The sequence below is a fragment of the Dipodomys spectabilis genome, unplaced genomic scaffold (assembly GCF_019054845.1).
Source record: "Dipodomys spectabilis isolate Male_0828 unplaced genomic scaffold, ASM1905484v1 ptg000002l, whole genome shotgun sequence".
Classification (NCBI taxonomy): Eukaryota; Metazoa; Chordata; class Mammalia; order Rodentia; family Heteromyidae; genus Dipodomys; species Dipodomys spectabilis.
Window position 1 is genome coordinate 5026237 of NW_024870679.1, and position 27397 is coordinate 5053633.

General features: G+C 43.0%; 1 protein-coding gene across 2 annotated transcripts in view; it reads left to right on the top strand.

The window, feature by feature from the left end:
- The first annotated feature begins 1225 nt into the window (after nucleotides 1-1225).
- Vav3 (vav guanine nucleotide exchange factor 3) overlaps nucleotides 1226-27397 on the top strand; it is a 347236-nt gene continuing 321064 nt past the window's right edge. Inside the window, exon 1 of one of the 2 annotated variants that reach the window (XM_042675890.1) lies at nucleotides 1226-1634. In XM_042675890.1, coding sequence (XP_042531824.1) covers nucleotides 1431-1634 — 204 coding nt within the window. In that variant the 5' untranslated portion in view covers nucleotides 1226-1430. The remainder of the gene's footprint in view (nucleotides 1635-27397) is intronic. The other variant, XM_042675882.1, reaches the window with a different exon arrangement.

Consider the following 27397-nt stretch of genomic DNA (forward strand, 5'->3'; position numbering starts at 1 on the left):
AGTGGTTCCTAAAAGATTTATTTCAGCAGCCTTAGGGCGAATATGGCTTCTGTCTGCCCAAGGGTTGCAGGGTTTTTAGTGGATTTTTCTGACTTTCCCAAAGGATTCCCAAACTAAGCCCCTTCTCTTCCCCTCTCCCCCCCCTCCCACCCCCGCCAACTCCCCCTCCACCCCTCGACTTTGCAACCTGGTGGGGAGTCACCGACGCATGCGCAGTCTGCTCTCCGTGTCAGTGGCCTATTTTTTTTTCCCCTTCTCAAGCAGGGTGTTTTTTTTTTTTTTTTTTTTTAATTCATTTATTATTTCTTTTTGGAGTGCAGTCAGCAAGAAAGCCAGAACTGTCACTGCGAACAGTTCCGAGCCGCAGAGGAAACCAACTTAAGTGAAACATATACCTCCTGTCCACATGACCTGGGGGGGGGGGGGGCGGGCTCCAGATGTCCCCCGCACCCCTTTACTTTTCTCATCCCTGGAAGAGGAGAGGGAGTCGGAGGAACAGAATGAGCAATTCCCGGTGGGAAAGGAGGCGGCGAAACGGGGGGAGGGGGTCGGGGGGGGCGGCGATCTCAAACTCCCCAGCGCCCAAGTTCCCCAACCGCGCTTCCACGTCTCTGGGCGGTGCGGGCGTCCCCAGCTAACGATCCCTTTCACCGCGAAGATCTCCCCCTTATTTCTTCCTTTTCCTTTTTTTTTTTTTTTCTGGATACCAGCTTTTCATCCCATGAGTCCTAAGTCCCACCAAACATCCAAAGACACTTGGAAGCTGCCACTGTACTGGGATTGCAAAGTTCGGGGAGACATGATCACCGCGTGTCCCGCAGACCCAGCACCGGGATCCTCTTTGGAGTAGACGTCGCTTGGGGTGTCCGGGGCTGGCACTCGTCGCTTGGGGTGTCCCTGGTGAAGGGGGGGGGGGCGGGAACCCAGGCGGTGACAGCCTTCTTGCTACACTCTTCCCCAGGAAGCTGGGGCTGGAGGAGAACCCCAGAATCTCAGGGTTGGCCAGCGTGCGGGGACGGCGGGATCCCCCCCCCCCTCGGTCGCTCTCCCCGCCCCCCCAGCCCCCTCCGCGCCCGCTGCTCCGCCCCCTGCCACGCCCCCGGCCGCCGACCCCCCCCCCCCCTCCCCGCCCGCCCCAGCCCGGGCGGCTGGCGCGCTCCCACCCGCGCCTCCGGGGACTCGCGGCGCGCGGAGCGGCGGGCGCGCTGGGCATGCTCAGTCGCGGGGCGCCGGGCTCGCCGCCAGTCGGAACCTGAGCGCGGCCGCCGCCGCCAAGCCCGGCCGGGGCGCACCGAGAGCGCGTGGGACTACTACGCTCCACGGCGGCGGACCCAGGCCGGAGCCCCAGCCCGCGAGGCGTGTCCGACTCCCGGGAAGCGTCGCCGGGAAGGAGCCGGTTCCCCGGCTGGCGGGTCCCGGAGCCGGCGGGCATGGAGCCGTGGAAGCAGTGCGCGCAGTGGCTCATCCACTGCAAGGTGCTGCCCGCCAACCATCGGGTGACCTGGGACTCGGCGCAGGTGTTCGACCTGGCGCAGACCCTCCGCGATGGAGTCCTGCTCTGCCAGCTGCTCAACAACCTCCGCGCGCACTCCATCAACCTGAAGGAGATCAACCTGAGGCCGCAGATGTCCCAGGTAAGGCGGCCGCCCGCCCGCCCTCGGCCGCGACCCACCGGCCCGCTAATTTCTTTGTGTAAATGCACGCACGTAGGTGCTCCCCGCCCGCCCGCCCGCCGCGCCCCGCTGCCCCCCGCCGCCCGCACCACTTGGGCTTCTCCTACCTTGGCTTGGTGTGGGCTGAACTGTGCAGCGCAACGCTGCAGCCTGGCGTCTCCCAGACGGTGTCAGGGATTTCCTAAATACATGCCTTCGGTGACATGGGAAGAAAGAAGTTGTCCTGGAGTGCCCTTCACCAACTTTGTGTGTGTGTGTATGTGTGTGTGTGTGGGGGGGGGGGGGGGACAGACAGACAGAGACAGACAGACACAGAAATAGCAGAGCGATTCTATCCAGCGCTTCCCTGACATCGGATGGGGGGGGGGGGCGCGTTTTGAGTTTCATCTGTTCTTTGCGTTTTGGCCCCCATGGTTTTCTGGAAAGAGGAACCATGACATCAGCCGAGGACTTTAGGAAGTGGAGGGTGTTTGGTCCGTTAGTCCGTTATCTGCCCAGGAATGACACTGGTCACAGGCAGGAAAAGGAATGGGACACACACACACACCACCCCGTTTCCCCAATGTCCTTGTCTGCCCCCCCCCTTTCCCCCAGCCTGGGGTTGCAGTTCTTCAACAATGTGAGAAGCAGCTAGCCCAGTCTCTCTCAGCAGGGACAGGAAATGAGCAGTTTCACTGGAGATTCCTCTTTTTGGGGGCTGTGGGCTCAGGTGGTCAGGTGTATTCCTGGCCCAGCCTTGCTTGAGAGTTTTAAATCAGATGAAGCTCTGACAAGCCTTTGGGCCCCTTAGAGTCAGCACAGAAGTCACAGTGCAGCCCAGTAGGGGTTTCTTGGTCTTAGCGGAAAGTTTCTGCCCAGGAGGATGTTAAACACAAGTCACAGCCTCTGTTTGCTCTTTCACACACAGAACACACACATACACACACCCCAATTTCAACTTAAAAGGGAGAGTAAAGAGCCCGGTTCAGGACACAATTTAGCACTAGTCTTGTCTGTACAGAACTTCAGCTACTTAGCAACCAGTGCCGGTGCCTCTCAAGAAAGAACTGGCTTTCTACGGCTTAATTATGCATCTAAAGGTAGAGCCGCACTCATCTCTGGGTCCCGGATGTCAGTACTTGAGTGAGGTCTCTCTGCACTTGAAGTTTTGCACCTCTTGTTCATCTGCTTTCAACCTGTTAGAAGGCAGCCCATAAAAAAGGCCAGGCATGGAAGTGGTCATGCTGTATGCATTTACACAAGAGGTAAATGCTTTTTCATGATGGCTTGATGATTGCTAGCTTTGTGGAGCTCTTCGTTGTGGTCTCAGTGATGGATCTCCAATATAGCAGACATATAGCAGAAGCTGCTATATGTCTGCATTTCCATAATACAGGAGCTGCTGTCTCTACAAAGTTCTGCAGGGGAGCTGCCGGCTCCTGGTCATCCCTGGTCTCATAGGCCCCAGTTTGTCCAGAACCTTCGCTTTGGCCCATCAGCAGGGAGGACAGTACTGTGGCAGACACCTCCCGGAACTTTGGGTTTCCAGGAGCTTTTAGTGACTGTTTATTGGGTCACTCTTCATAATCACATTTTCTGGACAGCTAAGCATCTCTCTCCTCTTTAACCTTCAAACCTGTGTGTGAAGGTTAACAATGGAAAGGAAATCTTTTCAAATGCTCTTTTTCTTTCTCCTGTTGGAATGTGATTAGCTGTAATTTAATCTTTCCAATGACTAGGGGATATTATTATCAGCATCACTAATGAAAATTGAACACATAAAATTCTCTAAGAGCTCTATTCCCTACTGAGGGTACCACAATGAGCATCTGAGGATATTTGCCCTGAAGGAATTATTATACTGCCATCAGATAAACCACCAGGTGGTAATGAGGTAAGTAGGACAGCTAAATGATCTTTCTTGAGATTGTTGTCCTTTTCAGTTCTTAATCTTCCCAATCCTGAGATTTCTGGTTGCAAATCCAATGCATTTGCCCTTGTAATACACCACGAGTGAGTGAATGCTTCTCTCAAATGTAAATACTGGAACACGAGTACCGGACTATGGTGATGGCTAGTTTTATTTCCTTCTTGATTCTTGGCCACATTACAGAGAGGTAATGTTGCTGAGTGGCTGAGAGCTAAGGCCGTTGAATTCATATTATATAAGTTGTCATGTCATTCTCAAATGAAACGAATGCTTTTATGAAATGCATCAACATATTTGGCAGTCCACGGTGCTCAACATATACTGCACAACAAATAAGTGTAAATGTGACTTAGTGTTTCCCCTCCCCCTGCTCACATCATAGTAGAAATAACAGAATACAATTACTACACAGGTTTACAAGTTTCATTCTACTGACATCTCTAAATATTTCTACCTCCAATCTTTCTGAGGGAAGGTTCTAGCCATTCTTCTATATGAAGTTCCTATCCTGGTAGTTCTGTTCATAATGTGTAGGGAATAACCTGTTAACCCAGTGCACTTTATATGCTTTTGCTGAGACTCAGCTTTTCTCCATACATTCACATTCTTGCCTTTCCTCTCTCCCTTCATGCCCCTGCCTACCTGTCACTTAGAGAAGACTTTCTTGACTACCTTCCGTAAACTCCCTTCTATCAAGTTATATTTCCATTTTGTGTGTGTGTGTGTGTGTGCGCGTGCGTGTGTGTACATGTGCCGCGCACGCTGCTTCTAGGGCTTGAAATCAGAGCTAAGGTGCTGTCCCTGAGCTTAAAGCTAGCACTCTATCACTTGAGCCACAGCTCCACTTCTGGCGTTTTTGGTAGTTAATTGGAGATAAGAGTTTCAGGGACCTTCCTGCTGGGCTGGCTTTGAACTACAGTCCTTACATCTCAGCCGCCAGAGTAACTAGGCAGCCTTGATGCTATGCATCCCGGTGGTTTATACTCTTCTGAAGTTAGAGGTGCCATTATTAGTACTTGTGGCTTTTTGATATGTTCAAGAGTCATTTCTTCCACCTGACTTAGGTTCTGTTGAAGACACAAATTTGAAGTAGACCATTTCCTTATAGTACATGACTTCTAAGGTAGGAAATAATAGGAAGTTCTCCCTTCACAAGTTTTTTTTTTTTTTATTATGAAAAATGTTCCAAGCAGATGCAGACAAAGGCAACTTTATTGATATTTTCCTTGCTACATGTTTTTGGTTTCCTGAAAGAGGCTATAAAATAACCAGCCTCTTTTAATAAGGGTGTTTATTCCAGTGAATGGGCTATTTCATTTTCTTTCTGTTAGCCTTCTACCTTATGTGCATTAAAACAAATAACCCTGCAAATAATAATTGCCCAATTATAGGCTAGAATCTTTAAAGTATTCCTACACTAATTGGGTCTTATTCAAAATGGAAGCATAAATAAGATCCCACTTCTCTAACCTCTTCTTGGCTGTGGACAGCACTTTCTTTCTGTTTTGCCATCTTGCTAATGTGATGGCTATCTTCAACTAAAAAAGGGTTTGTCTAAAATACTGGTTTAGGTTTTGCTTTTATTTATAATAGGTTAAAGAGGTAAACATTACGTTTAGTTAAACGTTGAACATGCTCCTTTGGTTCAAAAGAATGAAGTTAAATAAAATTGAAAAATCTAAGAAACTTAGTATCTAAATTAGATATTAGATGTATATTAGATTTGGTTTTTTTTTAAACCCAAATAAAGCACTTTAATGACCAGAGAGGAGCTGCCTGCTAATAATCATGCCCTCTAGGGAAAGGTCTGGCGATTGGCTTCATGTTGCTTTTCATGGTTCTGTCTTTATCAATGCCTTATCATCAGTTTGTCATTGATGAGATGATTTGGGTCTTACTTTCAAATTAAAATCTTTGCTTTGTATTATGTTTAGTGGTAGGAATACATTTGATGAGATTTCCAACCACTATGTATGATATATTTAAAGTTTATGTTGTGTTAAAACTAATCAGTCATGAAAGGTATCTTTTTTCTATTTATTTATTTATTTTTATTGTGAAAATACTGTACAGAGAGGTTACAATTACATGGGCAAGATAATGAGTATATTACTTATCAAGCATTGTAGCCTCCTCCTTTGTTTCCCCTTCCCATCCCTTCCCATCCTCCCCCTGTCCCCCCCAATCCTCCCCGCCCCCACAAAAGTTGTAAAGGTCATTTTGGACATAACGACTTGTACATCCCATTGTTGCAATGGGTCCACGTGTATCCCTATTTAAACGATTTGTTTTTCCCCTTCCCCTCCACAAATTATGAAAGGTATCTTTTTGTTGTTGTTGTTGTTATATTGGAGTTTGAACTCAAGGTAGGCGGTCTATCACTTGAGCCTGTCCCTCAGCCTAAAGGGTTTTTTTTCAATTTGAAAAAAATACTTTGTTCCTACATGGTGTCAGGAATTACTTAGAACACTGCCTTTGAGCAGTAAACACACTCAACACTCTGCTCTAACGGGATATTTATGTGCTAGTGGAGGAGATGGACTGTACACACATATAAGCCACTGTGCAATAGAATGTATACTGAGAACATTTGAAACTGGATAATAAGAGAGAAATGTGACTTGAGCTTGCAGAAGGGAGTTTATGCAATTTATGAAGGGTAGCCAGGAAAGGCAGGAATGTGCATGTTTGGAGAAAAGAATAGTCCCAGGAGAGGGAACACGGATAGGAATGTCCTGAAGTAGTTAACTAACTGGCAGGCACACTAGAGGAACAGGAAGAGGGCTGAGGGGGGAGGGGTTAGGGAGAGCCGGGGATAGGAAAAACCAGTAGGAATGAGGTTGGAGAGAGAGAGAGAAAAAAAAAAGGAAGCCCAATGTTTAGAACTTGTGGGCCCTCATAATTACTTTGGCTTTTCCTCTGAGTGAAATGAGAGACCAGCTGAGGGTTTGAGCAAAGTCATGATTGACTTGGTTTATGTTTTCACCAGGGTCCCTGTCCTGAGAAGACCCTGGGACAGTGATGATGGAGGTAGTCAGGCTAGTGCTGCCACTTGGGCAGGCAGGTGTGACAGGAGCAGGGTGAAATAGAGCTGTGATTTCGTGTTGAAGGGAAGGGAGAACCCGGGTTTGAGCAGAAGGGAAGTAAGAATGATTCCAAGCTTGAGCTGGTGAAATAATGGAAGTGCCATTTGCTATTTAGAAGATTGCTAGAGGAAATGAGGTTTGGGTGTGTCTCTGGGGAGAGGGAAGGGAAATTTGGAACTAGTTCTTTTTAAATGTCCAGTAGATATAACAGAGATGCTCAACAGGCATAGATGTTTTGATATAGATATGGATGTTTTCATCATCAAGGTAGAGATGGCAGTTAAAATCATGACATTGGGCGATAGAGTCTAGGGGCCAGTGTCCTGTGAGTGAACTGTATGCTGCTTATCATTGAGGTTAGAGTGTAAGGGTCTCTTAGGATTAAAAAAGCCTCTAGACCGGGCTGGGAAGGTGGCTCAGTGGTAGAGCGCTTGCCTTGCATGCATGAGGCCCTGGGTTCGATTCCTCAGCACCACATAAGCAGAAAAAAAAAAAAAAGCTGGAAGTGGCACTGTGGCTCAAGTGGTAGAGCACTAGCCTTGAGCTGAAGAGCTGAGGGACAGCGCCCAGGCCCAGAGTTCAGGCCCCACGACCAGACCAAAAAAAAAAAAAGCATCTAGACCAAGCCAGGAAACTGAGTCAGGAATTTAACCTCTTACCTGGGACCTGAGGAATGCAGTAACCTCTTAGCAGGAACTGAGAAATGCCATTGTAATAGTCCCCTGTTTCAAAAAAGTTGATGTTATCATATACTGGAACTTTGCAGCTTGCATCTGCTTTCAGTCTTTGTCTTCATAAGTCTAGCTTGTGTCCATGCTCGGGATCATAGTGTTAGCTCTGGAGTCTACGCTGTGTCCCTGGCTGGTCAGCTTCTGTAACACCTCAATAAACTTCTTCAAACTCTAAACCTCTATTGGTGGGCTCATTCTTGGACCCCGCAACAGAGGGATGGAAAATTGAGAGGGAATGGGTTCTAGGAAACCAACTGAAGAAAGAGAAGAAGCCATGATCTTACATGTTAAATGCTGATAGATCAAGTAAGAGACGGGCTGAAGAGAGAAAATCCACTTAAACAGCCCAAAGTGGTGGCTCACACCTATAACCCTAGTTACTCAGAAAGCTGAGATCTGAGAATCAGAGTTCAAACCCAGCAGGGACAGAAAAGTCTGTGAGGCTCTTATCTCCAATTAATCAGCAAAAAGCTGAGATAGGGGTGTGGCTCAAGTAGTAAGTGAAAAAACGAAGAGAAAACACTCAGGATCAAGCCCCAGTGTATATATACACACATTTTTTGATGACCTTTATAAAAACTAATTTAGTGGTGTGGTAGGCAAAAACCAAATGGAAGTCGAGAGAATAGGTTAGGATTAAGGTATCAAGTACAGGCATTTCTTTGGAGGTTGGAGAGAGAAAAATAAGGCCATGGCTAGTAGTGGAAAAAAGGTTAAGAGGGGACCATTTTCTTGTCACACAGGATTTTCATTTTGTGGCTATGAAAATATTTCTTGTAGATTTAGACAAGATTTTATAGAGCTCTTTTTTTTTTTTTTTTTTGGTTGGTCATGGGGCTTGAACTCTGGGCTTGGGCTCTGTCCCTGCACTCTTCAGCTCAAGGCAAGCACTCTACCACTTGAGCCACAGCGCCACTTCCAGTTTTCTGGTGGCTTATTGGAGATAAGAGTTTCATGGACTTTCCTGCCTGGGCGGCTTTGAACAGAGATCCTCAGATCTCAGCCTCCTGAGTAGCTAGGATTACAGGCGTGAGCCACCAGCGCCCGGCTATAGAGCTCTTGTAGATATGTACAAACATACATCTAAGACATAAGCAAACATAACTTTATTATGTTCCTAAAGCCTTTCTTTGTGTTACCATTTCAACTTTGTTCCCATGTCTTTCTTTGAGATACAGTCCTTTAAGCACAGTGTCAGGTGATATATCATTTGTAAAAGAATATGATACTGTTGTCCCTAGGTTTTCCTCCAGCTTGCTAACACCTAATGGAGTTTCAATGTTGTTACTGTTTTAACAAGTTAAAATAAAGAGAACTTTATTTCCACTATATATAACCCTATGTTAAAAACCATAATTATATTGGTTTCAGCATGTGGTGTGTATTATATGTCAGTACTTTCGGTCCCCAAATAAAGCGATGATGTGTGCAGGTTATTGTGTTATATAGAAAGGAAGGTCAAAAAAAAACACCAAAAAACCCACACCCTGTAATTGGCCAAACAAGAATGAATATCCCAGTTACATTTTGCTCCACCCAGAATAATGTCACTATTTAGATTGTCTTCCCAGAAGTCAGTTACCTCTTTGTGCTGTTTGTTAGATTGTTCTTTTGGATCACCTGCCAGCATAATGCTAAACTCAACATCATTTGGGTTTTGGTCTTTAAAGTAGCTGAGACATCTTACACATTTGTTCTATTGGAAGAATAGTTGTCTTAGCCTACCTTCCAAAGGAACTGAAGTATTGATACAATTTGCATATTTTTTATTGTGAAGATACTGTACAGAGGGGTTTCAATTACATAAGAAAGGTTATGAGTACATTTCCTATGGAGCATTGTTAACCCCTCCTTTGTTTTTCCCCTACCATACCTTCCCTCTCCTCCACCTCCCCAAGTCCTCCCTCCCCCCCGCCCAAGTTGTGAAGTTCCTTTTCAACATAGTGTTTTATACATCTCATTGTATCTTTGTTTCAGCATTTAATAATTTCCCTTTCCTTCCCCAAATTAGAAAAATGTATATACAAGTTGCAGGGCCCCAGAATCAAATACAGTGACAACAGGGGTTATACCATGGGGGAAGAACATACAAAAGAAGTAAAAAAAAAATCAAATACATTAAAAACAACAGCAACAAAGCAAAAACCTCTTGTGTCCCTATCTTGGGCTTCATTTCACTTAGCATCATCTTATATGGTCATATGTACATAGCTTTTGACCTTTTCTGCTTGTCTGGTAAGATTATCCTAGACGTATACTAGTAATTGCAAATAAGGGAAACCATGGGACCTATGTTTCGTTGGGTCTGGCTTACTTCACTTAATATAATTTTTTCCAAGTCTTTCCATTTCCTAACAAATGGGGTGGTGCCATTCTTTCTGATGGAGGCATGTGATGTATTGATACATTTTGCTCAGGTATAAACTCATAGCTGCCGGTGAAAGTAAAAAGAGAAAACGAGAAAAAAAATGATGAGGAAAATGATGTTTGTCATGCAAATTGTATGTTTCCCTAATTTTCAGATTCCCCATTTCCCCCCTTAAATCTCTCTATGGCACTTGGCAATTCTGATCATTCCCTTTCTCTTGGAACTGTCTCTTCCCTTCATTCTCTGCATTACATCCTAGCTCTTAGCCTCTCTCATTCTTTCTCAGTTTCCTCCTTATCTAAACATTCCTAAAACACTTTAGAGCCTTTCTTTTAGTTGTCTTTTCATGTCATATTTTATTCCCTGTATCATCTTATGACATCCATGGTATTCATCCACCATGACAAACCCCCAGATCCACACTGACAGCCTAGGTCTGCCTGTTGTACAGCCCCCACCTCACCTCCATCATGACAGTCACTTTGTGGGTGAAGTTCAGTCATGGCATAAAGTTCCCTCACAGCAGAGTTGAGGACATTGGATGGGGATAAAACTGGGAATGAATGAGATGGCTATTGAGTTCAGTCAAGAGAGACATAGGCCAGAGCAAGGGGTGGTAATAGAGGGATAATTAAAGGATTTGGGGGGACTTTTACTGCAGAGAGACGGGGATAGATCTAGGCTGAACCCCTAGCTTCTGGCTTGGGTGATGGTAGGGAGGGGCAGATCCCAGAGGGAAAGAGAGCCCTTGGGGTTGTCATATTGAACTGCATGTTCCTACCAGTTCCTGGCTTCTTCATTTCAAACATCCCACTCTCTCACTCTCCCCTTTTTTTCTGCTTTATTCTGCTAATACCTAAAAACCCACTGGGTCTTTTGAACTCAGTGTTCTTACCACCTCTTCTTTGCTTTCATGGCTTCGTTTCCTTCCTACTCAGCTTAAACACCACAGCAAGGCAATTACTTCCTTTGCTTCTCTATTTATCTTGCTCATTTGGGTAAACAAAACCCTAGTTACATCCAACTTGTGACTTTCTTTCCTTCCTCCAGCTGAGTTGCAGAAGCTGATGGAGGAATCATTTGACCTCTTCCACTTGAGAGTACCTTGGGGAGGCCAGGTGGCAGGTTATATTTATCTACACTACCTGTTCTCAAGGTATGGTCCAGGACAGCTGGCAGTCTGCCATACTTTAAGGGGTTCTATAGGGCCAAACCCCTTTTTATCTAATATAAAACCATTGCTCTTTTTCTTTTAAGTAGTTAGTGGAGTTTTTCCAAGCCTTCTTGGTTTTGCTGGTATGATTGTTGTGTTAACAGTGAATATAAGCTTTTGTATACTTTAAAACTTTCAGTTTAGAATTATAATAAGTATTGATAAATATAGTCTGACAAACCAACGCTTCTGAAGGCCCTCGGTCATATTTTTGAGTGTAAAGGGGTTCTGCACACCAAAAAGTGTGCAAACCCTTCTAGATCAATTTACTTCCTGGTCCTTTAAGATGACTCTGTTCTCCTTTGGGCCAACTTCCATCCCTTCGTTTTTCTTCATTGTTATTATAAAGGTGATGCACAGAAGGGTTACAGTTATATAACTCAGACGATGAGTACATTTCTTTTTGGATAATATCACCTATCCCTTGCTCTCTCTCTCAGCTTTTCTCTCCTGTCCCTACCCAGAAGTTGTAGCTCATTTTCAACTTAGTGTCTAGTCTTGAAAAAAATTCTTCATCTTAATGGAGGGAATTAGACAAAATTACAGAAGAGCACCCATGGAAGATACTTTTATTCCTCTTTGAGGAGCTGAATTTATAGTGCTTCTGGCAGAGGTCAGTTACTTCTTCTCTCTTCCATGCTCACCTGCCATCATTAGAGACCTTGCAGATCTTTCCCATTTGCATGCACGTATGCTATTCTTTCCTGTTTGATTTAAGATAGAGGCACAAATGAACCTTGGGGTTGATGGAGAGTGACTAGGGTTTGGCCTGAGCTATTAGGGCAGGTGATGGGGTCAACTTCCTTCTGTCTAGGGATTCCAGATGGACCACAGCTAAATCTACAGTCTTTAGAAAGCGTACGTACAACAAGCAGTGATGTGGTCCTGTTTTATCTCTCCACTCTGTAGTCCTAACATTTTTTGGGTGGGGGGAGGGGAAGGGTAAAAGGGAGAAGGGGGGATGGGCTTCTAGATGAGCAGTGCTGTTAAATATCTCCCTACTCTTGCATATCCCTTTATTTTTCTTCTTCAGGCACCTTTTCTCGTTTGTCTTCTTGAAGATTTAGTTCGACTCATCTTGGTGGTAGGTTTTCTCTGACTCCCCTCCCAGGTGTGGCTGATTATGAGTGGCTTTTTGCAACACTCTGGTGGAGTGCAGCATTCCATGAACTGTTTTGCAATCTCTTTTCTTATTTATCTCCCATCCAGGCTATGACTTGCTGGAGGCTGCCCTACGCTGATTCACTGATACGACTATGTAGAAGTTGACACAAGGAGTCATATATGCATAGATAGGCATAAATTCATTGGTGGGTTGAAGATGACGACTCTTTGTTGACTATCTTTCCATTGATATGTGTATAAATTTGAAAAATAAGATGACATACTCAGCACTATCTGTGTCATTAAAAACTAAAAATATCCACTAAGTGCCATTGCTAATAATAGCAGATAACAGTATACCACTTAACCAACTGAGTGATTTTCAAAAGAGTGGCTGAACCTGGCCTTGAATTTGTTCATTTCCAAAATAGATCCTCATTCCTAGGGTTGGTTGTGAGATCTAAATGAATTTATTATCTCTGTGACTACTACATCAACACAGAGTAGATACCACTTTTCTTTCTATTACCATTACTACTATTCCTGTGGAAACATTTACTGTGCAAGACAGTCACTTACAGTGCAGTATCTCAGTTAAATGTTCCAATAACATGAGGCAGGCACTGTTATTATCTCTCAGGCTAAGAAGGGCTTAATAACTTGTACTAACAAGTTTATCTTGGTGAAGCCAAGATTAGAATTTGAACATTGAAAATTAGCTGAGTTTCTCCTTCACCGGGCCATTGGCACATCTGAGCAGGAATAGCAGTGAATTTCCACCCAGTCCCCCTCCCCCCCTCCCCCCCAATTTGTGCTCTCTGCTTTCTGTGTGTGATCCCTTTTTGGTTTTGTGGCTGTTAATAACACACTATAGGTTGTCACTATTCATAGTAAAATGGGGTCAGACTTCTGTCAGGTATATGATGGACAAAAAGGAATACAATTAGATAGGAAAACAAAGACAAGTGAAGGAGGGAAAAAATGAGAAAATGAGGCTAGCTGGACCTTTTTGGCCTTTTAGTGCTGTGCTTTCAGACAGCAGACCTTGAGAGTCTGGGCTTCCTGTTCTCTGGTCAGTAGAGCCTCCATTTCCTTGAGAGTCGGAAACACTGCTGTTTTCGATGGCATAGTTTGGAATGGTTCTCTTTTCCTACTCCCTTTATTATAGCTGTTCTGGGAAATGAACAGATGTTTGTTTTAGATAGTATGTGGAATATGGTTCTGTTTTACATTTTTGACAATACTAGGTTTTGAGCTCAATACCGTGTGCTTGCTAGGAAGTTGCTCTACTGTCCAGCCTTATCTCCATCCCCTTTTTTCTATTTTTCACTGGTCATTTGAGATAGGATCTGCTCTTTGCTTGGACCTATATTTGGACCACTGTCCTCCTAGTTTATGCTTCCTGCTACAGCTGAGATGACAGACAGATGCTACCTTGCCAAGTTTCTTTATGCTGCAATGGAGTATCACAGACTATTCCTTTCCATAGCTCCTCTGGAACCATAATCTTCCTGATCTAAGACAGGCAAATGTCCCCACATCCAGCTGTTAGTTGAAAAAGAGTCTCTGGAACTTATGGCTCTGGCTGGCATCAAACTGGGATGTTTCCAATTTCAACCTCCCCACTACCTTGGCTTATAGGCATGAGCCACCACACCTGGCTTATGTGGCCTATTTTAAAGTGTCCCCTCCTCACCCCAGTAGCAGCGGCTCTGTATGGTATTAAGGGTGAATCTTAAGTTTACATTCTGCTCTTCTCCAGTCTTGGGTATTTATTAAGCAGAACCATAAACACCAACAGTTTTGATTTGCACAGACATTATTTTAGAAGAGTATTTTGTGGCACTGTCTGAATGTGCTTTCAAAATAAAGTGCTGTAAGATGTGTAGTCAGCCTTGGAGCCACTTATGTAACAGTAAGCCAGCAGCATATGCTGCTCACATGGGAGTTCTCAAAAGGGTCAATTAATAGGGAATATTTAATGACACACTTGATACTTACCTTCCATGATTTTCAAAGTGCTTGACTTAAAATAGATCTGTGACAGCTGGTCTGAATAAACAAGCACCATGTCTCTCTATGTCTTTGCTGGACTCACGGGTACAGCATGGTTAAATGTAAAGGTCAGGAATCAAGAGACCTGAGTTCTGATCCCAAGGTTGCCTCTGACAGGCTGCATAGCTGTAGCAAGTGTTTGCTTCTCTTTGGCTCCGTCTTCTATACTTTAAAACAATAGCAGCAAATGCCTATGCAGTCTTGCTTAGGAGATACCATGGTTTCATGAAGATCTGGCACTTAACACAATGACTGTGAGCCAGTTTTCTTGTGCAATCTTATTTTCCTCATTTGATTCACCAGAAACAGTAAAACCTGGCTTTTGTCGAATTGTGGTGAGAACATAATAATATACTTAATGCCTGGTGCACAGGAGGTAGTCGGTAAGACTATTATTTCCTTCCATCTCCATCCTCCTTCTCCCATCCTCTTCAGTCAGTTTGGCAGGAAGAGGATGATCTTATCACTGCTTTACAGAGGAGGAAATTGAGATGTGCACTGGCTAAAGGGCTTTACTCAAGGTCACACAGACAGGAAGTGGTAAAGACAGGTCTAGAGTCCAACTGTCCTAATTCCAAATTCAGCAGAATTTCCCATTAGTGTTGCCAAAGCCAGTGGCTATCTGGTGATTTGCATGAGGCAATGACTGGGAACGTGCTTGCAAAAAAGCAAGATGTGTGTGCTAATGCAATATGACCTGGCATGATTTTTGCACTGGAAATTAGATTTCAAATAGTAACATCTAAGATGTTTTTAGTTTGTATATGTGTGTGCCTGTATGTATGTGAAAGAGGGAGAGAAAGTAAGAACGTTAGAGTGGGGACTGGGATTTGAACTCATGGCCTGGGCTCTGTCCCTTAACGTTTTTTGCTCAAGGCTAGTGTTTTACCACTTGAGCTATAGCTCCATTTCTGTTTTTTTGGTGGTTAATTGGAGATAAGAGTACAGACTCTAGCTTCAAACCTTGATCTTCAGATCATAGCCTCCTGAGCAGCTAGGATTATAGGTATGAGCAATAGTGCCTGGCTGTTTGTAGTTATTTCTACTTAGTTTATGAATTATCTGCTTTCTGGTTTGCTGTGTTTTCAAGAAAATTGTGTGTGTGTGTGTGTGTGTGTGTGTGTATGTGTGTGTGTGTGAGTGTGAGTGCGAATGTGCGCACACGTACGAGAAATGATTAAATCATCATATCTAAACATTAGAGTTTGTAGTAAAGGCTGAAGCCTAAAGGAAATGAAACTTAGTGGCTGAGCTTGTGTCACTTGGAGTCTGAAGAGCTTCGGATTGACTGAATTCCTGTAGAATTGTTTGAGCTACAGTGATGGGCAGGGACATGTTTGATATGGAGGTAGTGTTTGTGTTGATGTGCAAGGTACAACATTAATGTCACATAGTGGATTTTTCATGTGGATGCATGAAAGGTGTATACACAAAGGGCTCAGGATAGTTCTGTCTGTAGACATTTGTCTGGTCCCTTCTGTGTGCAGGGTACAAAAAGCCTAAAGATAAACCACATGAAGTTTCTGCTTTGGTGAAGCTGGGAGAAAATAGATTTGACCCCAAATGAAAGCTTTTTTGTGTGGTAGAGGCTCATGCAAAAGTGCATGCAGATGGGTGATAGATGTGAGACCAGGAAGACCATGGCCTGGGTGGTTACTAGAGGGGAACATTTCAGAACTAGAGAGAGTGCATGAGATGGAAAATGTGCACAAATGTTTCAGTTTTAGTGATGTGCCCAAACACAATGGTTATTCTGAGCAATGATGAGATATCCCTAATAACATCAGTGCTGGAATTTGCGTGGCAGTGATAACCTTAAAGTCTATCTCTCTGGTATATAGACTAGAGCATCAGATGATAGTTTATTATCTTTGTGCATGGGGTCTACATACAGAGCTCTGTCCCTCACCCTTTCTGCTCAAGGTTGGCACTCTTATCATTCTACATCCACTTCTGGTTTTTTTTTTTTTTTTTTTTGGTAGTTAACTGGAGATAAGAGTCTCATGGACTTTCCTACTTGAGCTGTCTTCAAACCACAGTCCTCAGATCTCAGCCTCCTTGAGTAGTTAAGATTACTGATGTGAGCTACCTGTAACCTATCCTGGTTTTACTCTTGAATAAATCATCTCTTTTTTTTTGTGGGAAAAGACATAGTGAAAGTTGCTTCATGGCCATCTAAAGTAAGGAGCTGAAAGTAGAGACCAGCTTGCTGCATTTCCTGTGAGCCTCCAGACTTGCCCCTTCTTTCTTTCTTACACCTTTTGAACCTTTCATTGTCCTCCCTGGGGTCTTCTGTGTCTCCCTTTCCCTTGTCTGTGAGGTCTTTTTTGGATACTTAGATTCCTTCCACAATCAGCCTGTCTACTTGCACTGTAATCAGCTTCATCTTTTGTGACATCAGATGGACGCTCACCTCAGCCCTGGGCCCCCTCCTTAATATCTGAGCTATAAGGAGCTGCTGGAAAAGCCACCCACGTACGGCTCACAGTCTGTGTTGACTGTCTAGATTCACTGTTCTATTCTCTCTTCACAGTATCTCCTGTCACCTTCTTCTCAATTCTAGTCATCTTCCAGCCCTCCAAATCCCACATACCCACAAGTCCGACCTCAGGCCCTTTAAGTTCAGTTAGTCTCCATTCCTCCTCAGCCTCGTCTTGGGCTCAGTGTGTCCCATTCCCACAGCCTTACCTGGTGACCAGCCATGAGAAGTAGCACCTGTTCCAAATGTGGCAAGTTAAATCTTGCTGGCACGCTGGTGGCTCAACCTAGGAGGCTGAGATCTGAGGATCCTAGGTTGAAACTAGGTGGGGCTTAGAAATTCAAGACTCTCATCTCCAGTTAACCACCAAAAAAATTGGTGGCATAAGTGGTAGCTTTGAGGAAAAAAAGACAAGTAAGAGCTCAGGATGCTGAGTTTAAGGCCTAGTACAGCACCACATACATGAATGAATGAATCAGTCAATCTGTATGCATTCTGCTACTTAGGAGTTTGGGGTCTTGAAGTGGATATTTATTTTTTTGTTGTTCATGAGGCTTGAATGCAAGGCTTATGTGCTGTCCCTGAGCTCTGTTGCTTAAGGCTAGCACTGTACCTGAGTCACAGCACCACTTCTGGATTTCTGGTGGTTAATTGGAGAGAAGAGTCTCATGGAATTTCTTTCCTTCCTGAGCTGGCTTTGAACCCTGTTCCTCAGATCTTGCCTCAGAGTAGCTAGACTTACAAGTGTGTGTGAGCCACCAGTGCCCAATTTGAGGTGCATATTTAATAAATGTGAATTCCAGAGAAGATCAGGCTGGTGGGCACTTTGATTCTGAGGAGCAAGACCCTCTGAACTTCTGAATTAGAAGTATTTTTCCTGGTTTGTGGTGGTCTTCCAAGCCCAGCAGAATGATTGGGTGAGCACTATCAATGTACTAGTGATTCTTGAGTCATGTGCAGTTCCTAGCTGTACCCAGGCTGCCTATCTCAACTTGCAACCTGCTCACAGCATCTGCTTATTTTTGCGAAGGCTTTTGGTTTGCAAGGGGAGAAGGAAAGATGGGGGGGGGGGTAACATTAGAATTCAATAGTGCAACTCTGTGTGTGTGTGTGTGTGTGTGTGTGTGTGTGTGTATGTGTGTGTGTGTGTATGTGTGTGAGTGCATGTACATATGCACTCCAGTACTAGGGCTTGAACTTAGGGCCTTAACACCTGTCCCTTAGCTTTTTTGCTTAAGGCTAGCACTTTGCTACTTGAACCATACCTCCACTTGGGCTTTTTGCTGGGTAATTGGGAGATAATTGTCTCACCGACTTTCTTGCTCAGTCTGGCTTAAAACCTTGATCCTCACATTTCAGCTTCCAGAAGAGCTATAGAATCAAGTTCTGGGCCACTGGCTCTTTTAATTATGTGTGTAATGCCTGATAAAGTATCATTAGACTAATTTTGCCATTTATCGATACTCTCAGATGTGTGGATCGATCAAGATGTCTTGAGTTTCCTAGCATTTGACCTTCAAATAATTGGATGAAGCCTTTGTTGGCTAAGGAAAGTTAGTAAGCTTAAGTCAGTCAGACACAGGAGAAATGCTCAAGTTCAAATCCTGTCTGATGCTGGAGAACTTGGGAGTAGAGCCTTGTATTACATAGAGTCTAAACTTTGAGTACAGCAGAATACAGTAGTTTGTCCTTGATACAGAGGAGGCAGGAACTGAGAGGTGTGAACTCAGAAAAGCACTATCATGCAAAGATGTAGGTACTTCCAGAGATACTGGGTAAGAAGAGAATGAAGAGAATGTGGCATCAGGACATCCGCAAGCCTTCTCACATCATTTTTGTAAATCATGTAGTTCTTTTTTGTTTGTTTGTTAGTTTGGTTGTGGGGCTTGTAATCTGGGCCTGGGCACTGTCCCTCAGCTCTTCAGTTCAAGGCTAGCACTCTACCGCTTTAGCCACAGTGCCATTTCCGGTTTTCTGCTGGTTTATTGGAGATAAGAGTCTCATGGACTTTCCTGCCCAGGCTGTCTTTGAACATGATCCTTAGACCTCAGCCTCCTGAGTAGCTAGGATTATAGCCATGAGCCATTGGTTCCTGGCCATGTAGTTCTTTTTAATGACTATTTTAACATGTAAAATGTAAAATAATTTGAAATGATCTTCTATGTCTATTTTGGTGAGGGAGCTAATATTTCTCTTCCATGGATAACAAGTAGATCTAAAATTTCAGTGATGCATATAAATTAATTTTCCATGTGTCTAGTTAACACTATGCTTGACATCCTTGTCTGTTTGGTGACTACTTATAACCCTCTCATGTTTTACATAAAATGAGTTAAATGAAAAAAACTATTTATTAAGCAATCATAATAAAAATGCCTCATATTGATCTGTCTATTCATCTATCAGTCTATTTACATAAGTGTATCTGTATCTACCTATCTATATATCTATATTACTTATCTACCTGTCTACATGCACATGTCTATATGTCTGTATCCTTCCCCTTCCTTCCTCTCCATGTAAATGCATCAAGTTAAATTCCATTTATGTTCATCTTTGAGAGTTACTAGAGTCTGACCTTAAAGCCTAAGGTTTTTATAATAAGGTTGGTATGGTAGGCACCATATTGTCTTGGGTACGTCAACCTAAGTTTGAATCATTGCACTGCCATTTTAAAATAGAGATGATAATGGCTGTTTACAGTGTGTATTTGTGTATGTGTGTGTGTACGTGTACGTTTGTATACTAGAGCTTGAATGTGAAGTATTCAAGTCAGTATTTGTATGTTGGATGTATTCTATAAATGTTAATTTCATTCATTTTCATTAAACCTACTTAAATACAAGGAAGGTATAGGTTGTAAGTTAAATGAGGAAGGAGGAGTAGCTGAAAATTAGCCTGATGGTAGCCAAAACTATAAATCATGGGCTCAGAAATTGGGAAACATTTAATTTTGGACTGAGGAAAATGCAGCCAGTACCTTCACAGCCTGCATAGGTTCTGGGGAAGGATGGTCCTGTGCAAGTGGCCCGTTACAGTAACTTCTGTTATGTAGAGTTACATATGATTATGGAGCTGGCAAGTACCTTAGAGATAATTCTAGTTTAGCAATGTGGTTTTAACAGCAAGCAGCTGTGGCTTCTGATATTTGCGATGATTTTGACCAAGGTCATTTGGCTTGGCAAAAACAAGTCCATTATTTTTCTTATGAGAAACTAGCAACACACATACCTCATGCTTATCATTTAAAAAATGTGCTGGGTGCCAGAAGCTCATATATGTAATCTAGCTACTCAGGAGGCTGAGACGTAAAGATCCCAGTACACAGCTAGACTGAGCAAGAAAGCTAGCCTGAGTCTAAATGTCCTTGAATAGGTTATTCCTCTATTTGGATTATTTCCTTCAGATTTATTTTCTAAGGTAAAATTTCTAGGTCCAAAGTTATAAACACTTTAAATATGTCTTGTAATATACTGCCAGAGAGTTTTCAGAGACGTACCTCTGTTGGGCTGAAAAATGTCAAATTTCCAAAGTCTTGGTTAAAATCAGAGACTTTGATGTCCTTTTGGTGTGATTTCCAATCTCGTAGACTTATTTGCTGAATTGCTTGGAGCAAATCATTTAACCCTCTAGATCTGTTTTCTCACCAGAGTGTAAAGTGGCGTAAAAATAGCTACGTCATGAATCTGTCCAGCCCTGGGTTGGCACAAAGTGTTTGTAGTGCTAGCTTTCATTGTCTTCATCCATCTGTTCCTCTTTCCTGTAGACACTTCCCCCTGATGAATTTCCCAATGTATATTACCTTAGGACAATCTTTTCTTCTAACTGTATCAGTACCCTTAAAACAGTGAAAGAAGACACTCACTTAAGACACTAATCTGATCAACTCTATTGTATTCAGTAGAGTGTTGCCCTGTGCCCTGAGAGTCAGTAAGACCTGTGTCCTGACCTTGCCCTCCTCTGTCCTCTCCAGCTTCTCCGTGCCTTGCTCATTCTGTGGTAGCCATATTGAGTATTTTACCATTCCCAGAATGGGTCCCTCACCCCAGTCTCTTTCTTCTAGATGCCAAACCTGCCATTTTGCCCTTTGTTATTTTAGTTTCAAATTTTCTTTCTATACAGCACATGACGTATATTTCCAGCATGGCCAGTTTTCCTGCTAGATCTCAACCAGGTGGTGGCAGGGGTCACTTGCATTTTAGTCCCTGATTTCTGGGTCCCAGCATCATGCCCAGAACTAATGCTAAGTAGTTAGCATCCAATAACTAGTACTATCAGCCATAAATACAGAAGAGAAAGTTTTTTGGTATAATTTTTTTCAAAGCATTTGTACTTTCAAATTGCTCTGAAACTGTGCATTTATTTTTCACAGATCTTTTAATAACTCAAATATAAGTATTCCTTAATTAAATATGATCCTGTTTACCTTTTTTTCTTATATAATCTCTCAGCTAATGAGGTCCAATCTGAAGAGAGGGCAGATATTTGGAAGGTATCTGGCAATCTTGTATCTTTGCCAACATTCTTCTCACAAGACCTATCATAACATTACCTGAACCATTCAGGAGGCCAAGCAAAGAATCATCTTGAGCTGAATAGCATAGCAGCACTCAGTGATGAAGATGAGCATTCCTGAGAGATTAGATTAGGCCTGGTACATTTCCTTTCATTCTAGATCTCCAGCTCTTTTGGTATCTGTGTCCCAAAAGCATCAGCTCTTTTATGCTCTTAACATTGGCAAGTCCAGAACTACATTTTGTCCTTTCAGCAATACTTAATGAACATATGCTATGTTAAAATCTCTGATTAGTCCCTGAAGATATAACAGAACCAGGGTTATCAGAAGTATACTTTATTAAATAAGGTATACTTTATTATTAATTAAAAATTGAATAGAGTTTTAGCTGGATGCTGGTGGCTCTCGTCTATAATTGAGATCTGAGGACTGCGGTTCAAAGCCAGTCCATGAAATTCTTATTAAACTACCAAAAAAAAAAAAAAAGCCAGAGTGGTGCTGTGGCTCAAGTGGTAGAGTGCTAGCCTTGAGTAAAAGAAGCTCAGGGGCAGCACCCAGGATCTGAGTGTCAGCCCCAGGACTGAAACCAAAAAAGAAACGATATAGAATTTTGAAATTATCTTTATGTAGTTGTTCAAAGGGGTTTCAATTCAACATGTCAGTTTAGGAATACAATGCAGCTTGATCAGTGCCCTTCCTCATTCTCCCCCAGTTCATCTCCACCCAACACATCACCTATAAGAGGTGTATTTTAGAGGATTCATTTTCTCTCACACCAGTAGAAGAACTTCTCTTTCAGTATTAGAATACACTTGGGTGTATGTGGGTTAATTCCATGTGGGTCTTCTCTTTGAGTCCTACTTGCCTATAAAGAGTGATGATGTTTTTCTGGACCACCTTTATGTAGATGGTTAGCCTAGTAGTGTGGCTCCTGTATTCCAGAAGAAGCCTATAATGTGTTTTGCTTGTTTGTTGTATGGGGTGGGAGTGAGAAAAATATGAAAAGAGAGCCTGCATCCTTGAGCACATTTTCCAGCATATATTAGCTTTTACCAAGAACACTTACCTTGTGGTTCGATTTCTCTGTTGCTCATGGGGTTTTTCACTCTAGGAAAGAGGGGAACATGTTATTTTGTCTTGGGGGGCGTGGTTTGAAGATGCTGCCTCCTTTCTAGCCCACAGGCCTATGGTAGTCTTTATCAGGAACAGGTGTTTATGATAGATGCTGAGCCTAGGAACCTAGGAAGCTGAACTGTGCTGGGCTTTTTTTGTTGTTGTTTTTGCAGTCGTGGGGCTTGAACTCTGGGCCTGGGCACTGTCCCTTACCTCTTCAGCTCAAGGTGAGCACTGTACCGCTTGAGCCACAGTGCCACTTCCTGTGCTGGGCTTTTGGTTGTTGGGTACAGGTTGGCTAGGGTAGTAGGTGAGTTGGAGGACGAGATTGAATGGACCTTCTTAGCCCTTTGGGGTCCAATAGCAGTTGGCACTTTTACTGCGTTTCAGTTAAGTTCACAGGCCAGGACTTCAAATTACGAAAGTAGCAAAGTTTCAGAAGTGTTGTGTGAGGTTCTTCCTTTAAATTGTGAGAAGCAGGCCAAGGTAGGAAATGATAAATTGGCTTTACCATATGCAGTTTATTTCATTCCAGGCCAAAGGAAGGCCCTGGAGGGATGAATCTTATGTAATTTTGTATCTACAAAAAGATCTTAAATAGATCACTTATCATGGAACCAACCTCAGTGACCAAGCAAGTACCTCCCTGCAGATGGGCTGATTTCAAAGTCCAGACCTGAAAGAAGCTGAACTATGTACCGCCTAAGGAGATAGAAGCATTATCTAATACTCTAGCAGAAGCTCCAGAGAAACAGTTTATATATTTGCTCTAGGTTTGTTAATTACATGTTCTGTCCATTAGATGATGGAACTGTATTTTTTGCCAGTTAAGCATGAGTTGTATTTGCCAGATTTGTTAACTTATTTCAGCCATGAAATAATAGCTTCACCAATGGAAGGATTGTTTGCAATATGGAAGACTTTGTTAGTAAGAAAACAATAAGAAATGTGGTAAGCCAGGCGCTGGTGGCTCATACCTGTAATCCCAGCTACTAGGAGGCTGAGACCTGAGGATCATGGTTTAAAGTCAGCCCAGGCAGGAAAGTCCGTGAGACTCTTATCTCTAATTAACCACCAAAAAACAAAACAAAACAAAAAAAACAGAAGTAAAGCAGTGGCTCAAAGTGGTTGAGCCCTAGCTTTGAGCAAAGAGAGCTCAAGATCAGCACCTCGGTCCTGAATTCAAGCCCTACGACTGACAAAAAAAGAGAAATATGTGGTCTATTTTTGAGTTGAAATAGATAGCTCAATAAAATTATAAGAAAGCCTATACCTAGAATACTTGGATTAAAATCAAGGAGGAACAGTGGCTTGTAAAATAATTTTTGGTCTTATCAGTAAAAGAGCAGTGTAGACTAAAAAAGAGTAGTAAGCTAGGAGAGAAGCTCACCTGCATGTGAGATTGGAGAATGAGATCTTAAGGAAGCATAGATGGATATAAAAAGGAAAAGAGATTCACTCCAGTAATTACTAGGTAGATATGGTGATGAGCCAAAAGGAATCTAATGAAGAGTGGGATAAGACTCAAAAATTGTTTCTTTAACAACTTAGTTTGTGTGTGTGTGTAGGAGTGAGTGTGAGTACTTGGACTTGAAGTCAGAGTCTGGATGTTGTCCCTTAGTGGGTTTTTTGTTTTGTTTTGTTTTGCTTGAGATATTACTCTGCCACTTGAGCCACAGCTACACTTCTGGCCTTTTGCTGGTTTATTGGAGACAAGAGTGTCATGGACTTTCCTGTCTGGGCTGGCTTTGGACTACAATCTTCAGTTCTCAGCCTCTTGAGCAGCTAGGACTATAGGCCTGAGCCACCAAGCCTCATTAAGAATTTAAGTTACCTAGCTGGAAAGCTGATTTGTATAGCTTAAGGCTGGATGTAGTTTTGTATTTTGTGTACTGTGTGAAGATGTTTTGCTAGGCTAGGTTGAAATATAACTCTCTTTCTTCTCCTATATGTGAACTGGTCAGTTTATATCTGCCCAGAGGAGAACCCTATCTTCTAATTTATATTAAGCATTCATCAGATCCACTGGCCCAGTGGTGGTATCAAACACTCAAGAGTTTAAGTTTCAAGATGATTAAATTACTGTGGTTGAGTAAGCAGGTGTCACTTGTATTCTGCAGGGACATTCCTAAATTCTCTATGGAGTTAGGACTCTGAGGGACAGCAGGGAAAGATAAGATACATTCCAGAGGAGCGGCCCACGCCTGGCCAGATGTGGTCTACTATTTGCTTGCTTGCTTATTTATTTATTATGTTGGTACTAGGGTTTGAATTTAGGGCTTCATGTTTTCCTGTGGCTTTTCTTTTGCTCAAGGCTGGCACTTTACCACTTGAAATACACATACCTCCACTTTTGGCCTTTGGGTAGTTAATTGGAGAGAAGAGTCTCTTGGATTTGTCTGCTTGGGGCTGGCTTTTAACCTGGATCCTTGGATTTCAGTCTCCTGAGTAGCTAGAATTACCAGGATCTTGCTTTGATGTAGTCTGAAAGGAGTTATTTCCTAGCTAGGGGCATGTAACTCAGGAGCTAAAGGATGACAAGATTTGTTTGCAGAATGATTATATATGGCTGAACGTGGTGGTACAGGCCTGTTATCTTAGCTACTCAGGATGCAGAGATAGGAGAATCTAAGTTCCATGCTGGCTAAAGCACAAGACCTGATCTGTAAACTAAACTGAAAAAAAGTGAAAGTAAATATATGTATGGAGGTCATAATCAGTATGCAGAAAATTTCAATTCTTCCTTATGGGAGAGTTGATATGATAAAATATTGAGGAATACATTAGAAAAGCAAATACTGGGTATAGGAAAATGTACTGAGAGGCTTGCCATTAAAATGCACAGGTCTGCTAATGTTGTATCCTCACAGGCCTCCAGAGATGGAGGTTTAGGGGAAATGAAGCCATGCTGGCATCTGCTGAAACTCAGGTAGAGGACGTTCCAAGAGATGATCTTCCTCAGGGAGCATTTCCATAGCCCAAAGCAATCACACAGCAAGAGGCAGTTACAGTAGATGCTGTGTCCTTAGACCGAGAATTCCTGTTTATTAAAAAATGATGGAAAGAATGTCTCTGCCAGGCAGAGCCTACATTTGGTTCAGCCTTTCAGTACTAGAAACATAGGCCTTAGAGAACTGGGAGTTAGGAAAGGAAAGATGGAGGCTGGGAAAGATTGGTTCTATGCCTAGGGTCTTGCCTCTGCTGTAACATGGTGAGATGTCCTTAGAAAAGACACTATCTAGAGCTGGATGTTCCTCCAGTATGCAAATGCTCAGAGCCAAAATTTGCCTTCTGTTTGGAGATTTCTTCTCTATTCACCAGATGTGTGTGTGTGTGTGTGTGTGTGTGTGTGTGTGTGTGTGTGTGTCTGTATTGGGACTTGAACTCAGGGCTTTCCATTTTCTCTTAGCTCTTTTGATCAAGGCTGCAACACTGCCATTTGAGCCACATAGTTCCACATTTGGCTTTCTGGTAGTTAATTGGAGATGAGTCTCATAGACTTTTCTGCCCAGGCTGGCTTTGAACCACAGCCTTCAGAGTAGCTAGGATTACAGACATGAGCCACTGGTGCCTAGCTGGTTTTGTTCTTTTAATTGTGCTAAGATTATATATAAGGAGGCACTCTACCCCTTGAGCTATATCTCCATTTCCAGCTTTTTGCTGGTTACCTGGACATAAAAGTGTCCTATACTTTTCCTTCTTAGGCTGAAACTTTGATCCTTGGATCTCGTCCTCTTGTGTAGCCAGGATTATAGTCCTGAGCCACTAGTGCCTGGCTCATCTTAACCATTTATAAACCTATTGGTCAGCACCAATCATTAAGTACACACATTGTTTTGCAACCCTGGCAGCTAGCCATCTGTAGAACTCTTTCAGCTTCATTAACTAAAGCTCATTATATGCTCACTGCAGCTCTTCTGTTCCTGGCAGCTACCATTCTGCTTTTTGTCTCTTTGAATTTGAACCTTGAATTTGAACCTCAGAACTTCATATACATGGAATCATGCAATATTTGTTCATTAGTGATGGCTTATTTCATTGAGTATAATAACCTCAAGGTTCATCTGTGTTTTAATATGCATAAGAATTTCCTTCCTTGTAGAGGAAGGAATTGTAAGTATCACATTTGGTTTTTCCATTCATTCCTCCACAGGCAATTATCTTCTAATGAAAATTTAAACTTAGGAAAATTGGCATGGTTTTATTGGCATCTTGTCAAAGTTGAAACCGAGAGTTATGCTCACCTTTGTATCCCTGTCTTTCAAATGCCTTGGTATGGATTGTGTCAGGAAGCAGATTCTATGAACATGGTTTAGTTTGTGGTGGTAACTGCTCTAAGGCCTGAGAATTGACTTTTCTTGGATACTTAGTGATATGGGACAGGCTGTAATATTGCTTAGCCTTGTAACTCTCTGGACTCTTAAAAGTAGAGGAACCTAGTTGCTGGTGGTTCATACCTGTAATCTTAGCTGCTCAAGAGGCTGAGATCTGAGGATAAAGTTTTAAAGCCAGCCCAGGCAGAGAAGTCTATAACTCTTATCAGCCATTAGCCACTACAAAACTAAAAGTGGAACTGTGGCTCAAGTGGTAGAGTGCTAGCCTCAGGCACAAAAAGCTCAGGCCCTGACTTCAGACCCCAGAATTGGCACAAAAAAATAGAAGATATCAAAGACTTGGGACAAAAGTGAGTCAGTATCTGAGGCCCTGTAGACACTATACTTTCTCCATCACAGTTTGAAGCTATTTACAAAACCCCAAACAGCCAGGTGTCTGTAATCCTAGCTATTCAGGAGGCTGAGATTTTAGGATTGCAATTTGGAGCCATCCCAATCTATGAGACTCTTATGTACAGTTAACCAGCAAAAAACTGGAGTAGAGAGGTGGCTCAAGTGATAAGAGCATTAGCCTTGATTGATAAAGCTAAGGGACAGCACCCATACCCTGAGTTCAAGTCCCAGTGCCAGCACAAAAACAAAGCTCCATATAGGCACAGAACACCTTTGCAGAGGAGAGTCAAGAATAGGAAATTTGAGGAGGATGAATTTGGCTGTTGATATTGTTGGCCTTTGCATTAGCTAGCACTTCAGCAATACTTGCAAACCCTGTGTGCCTTCCTTTAATGCTAGCCACAGCTGCGGCCACAGAACCCT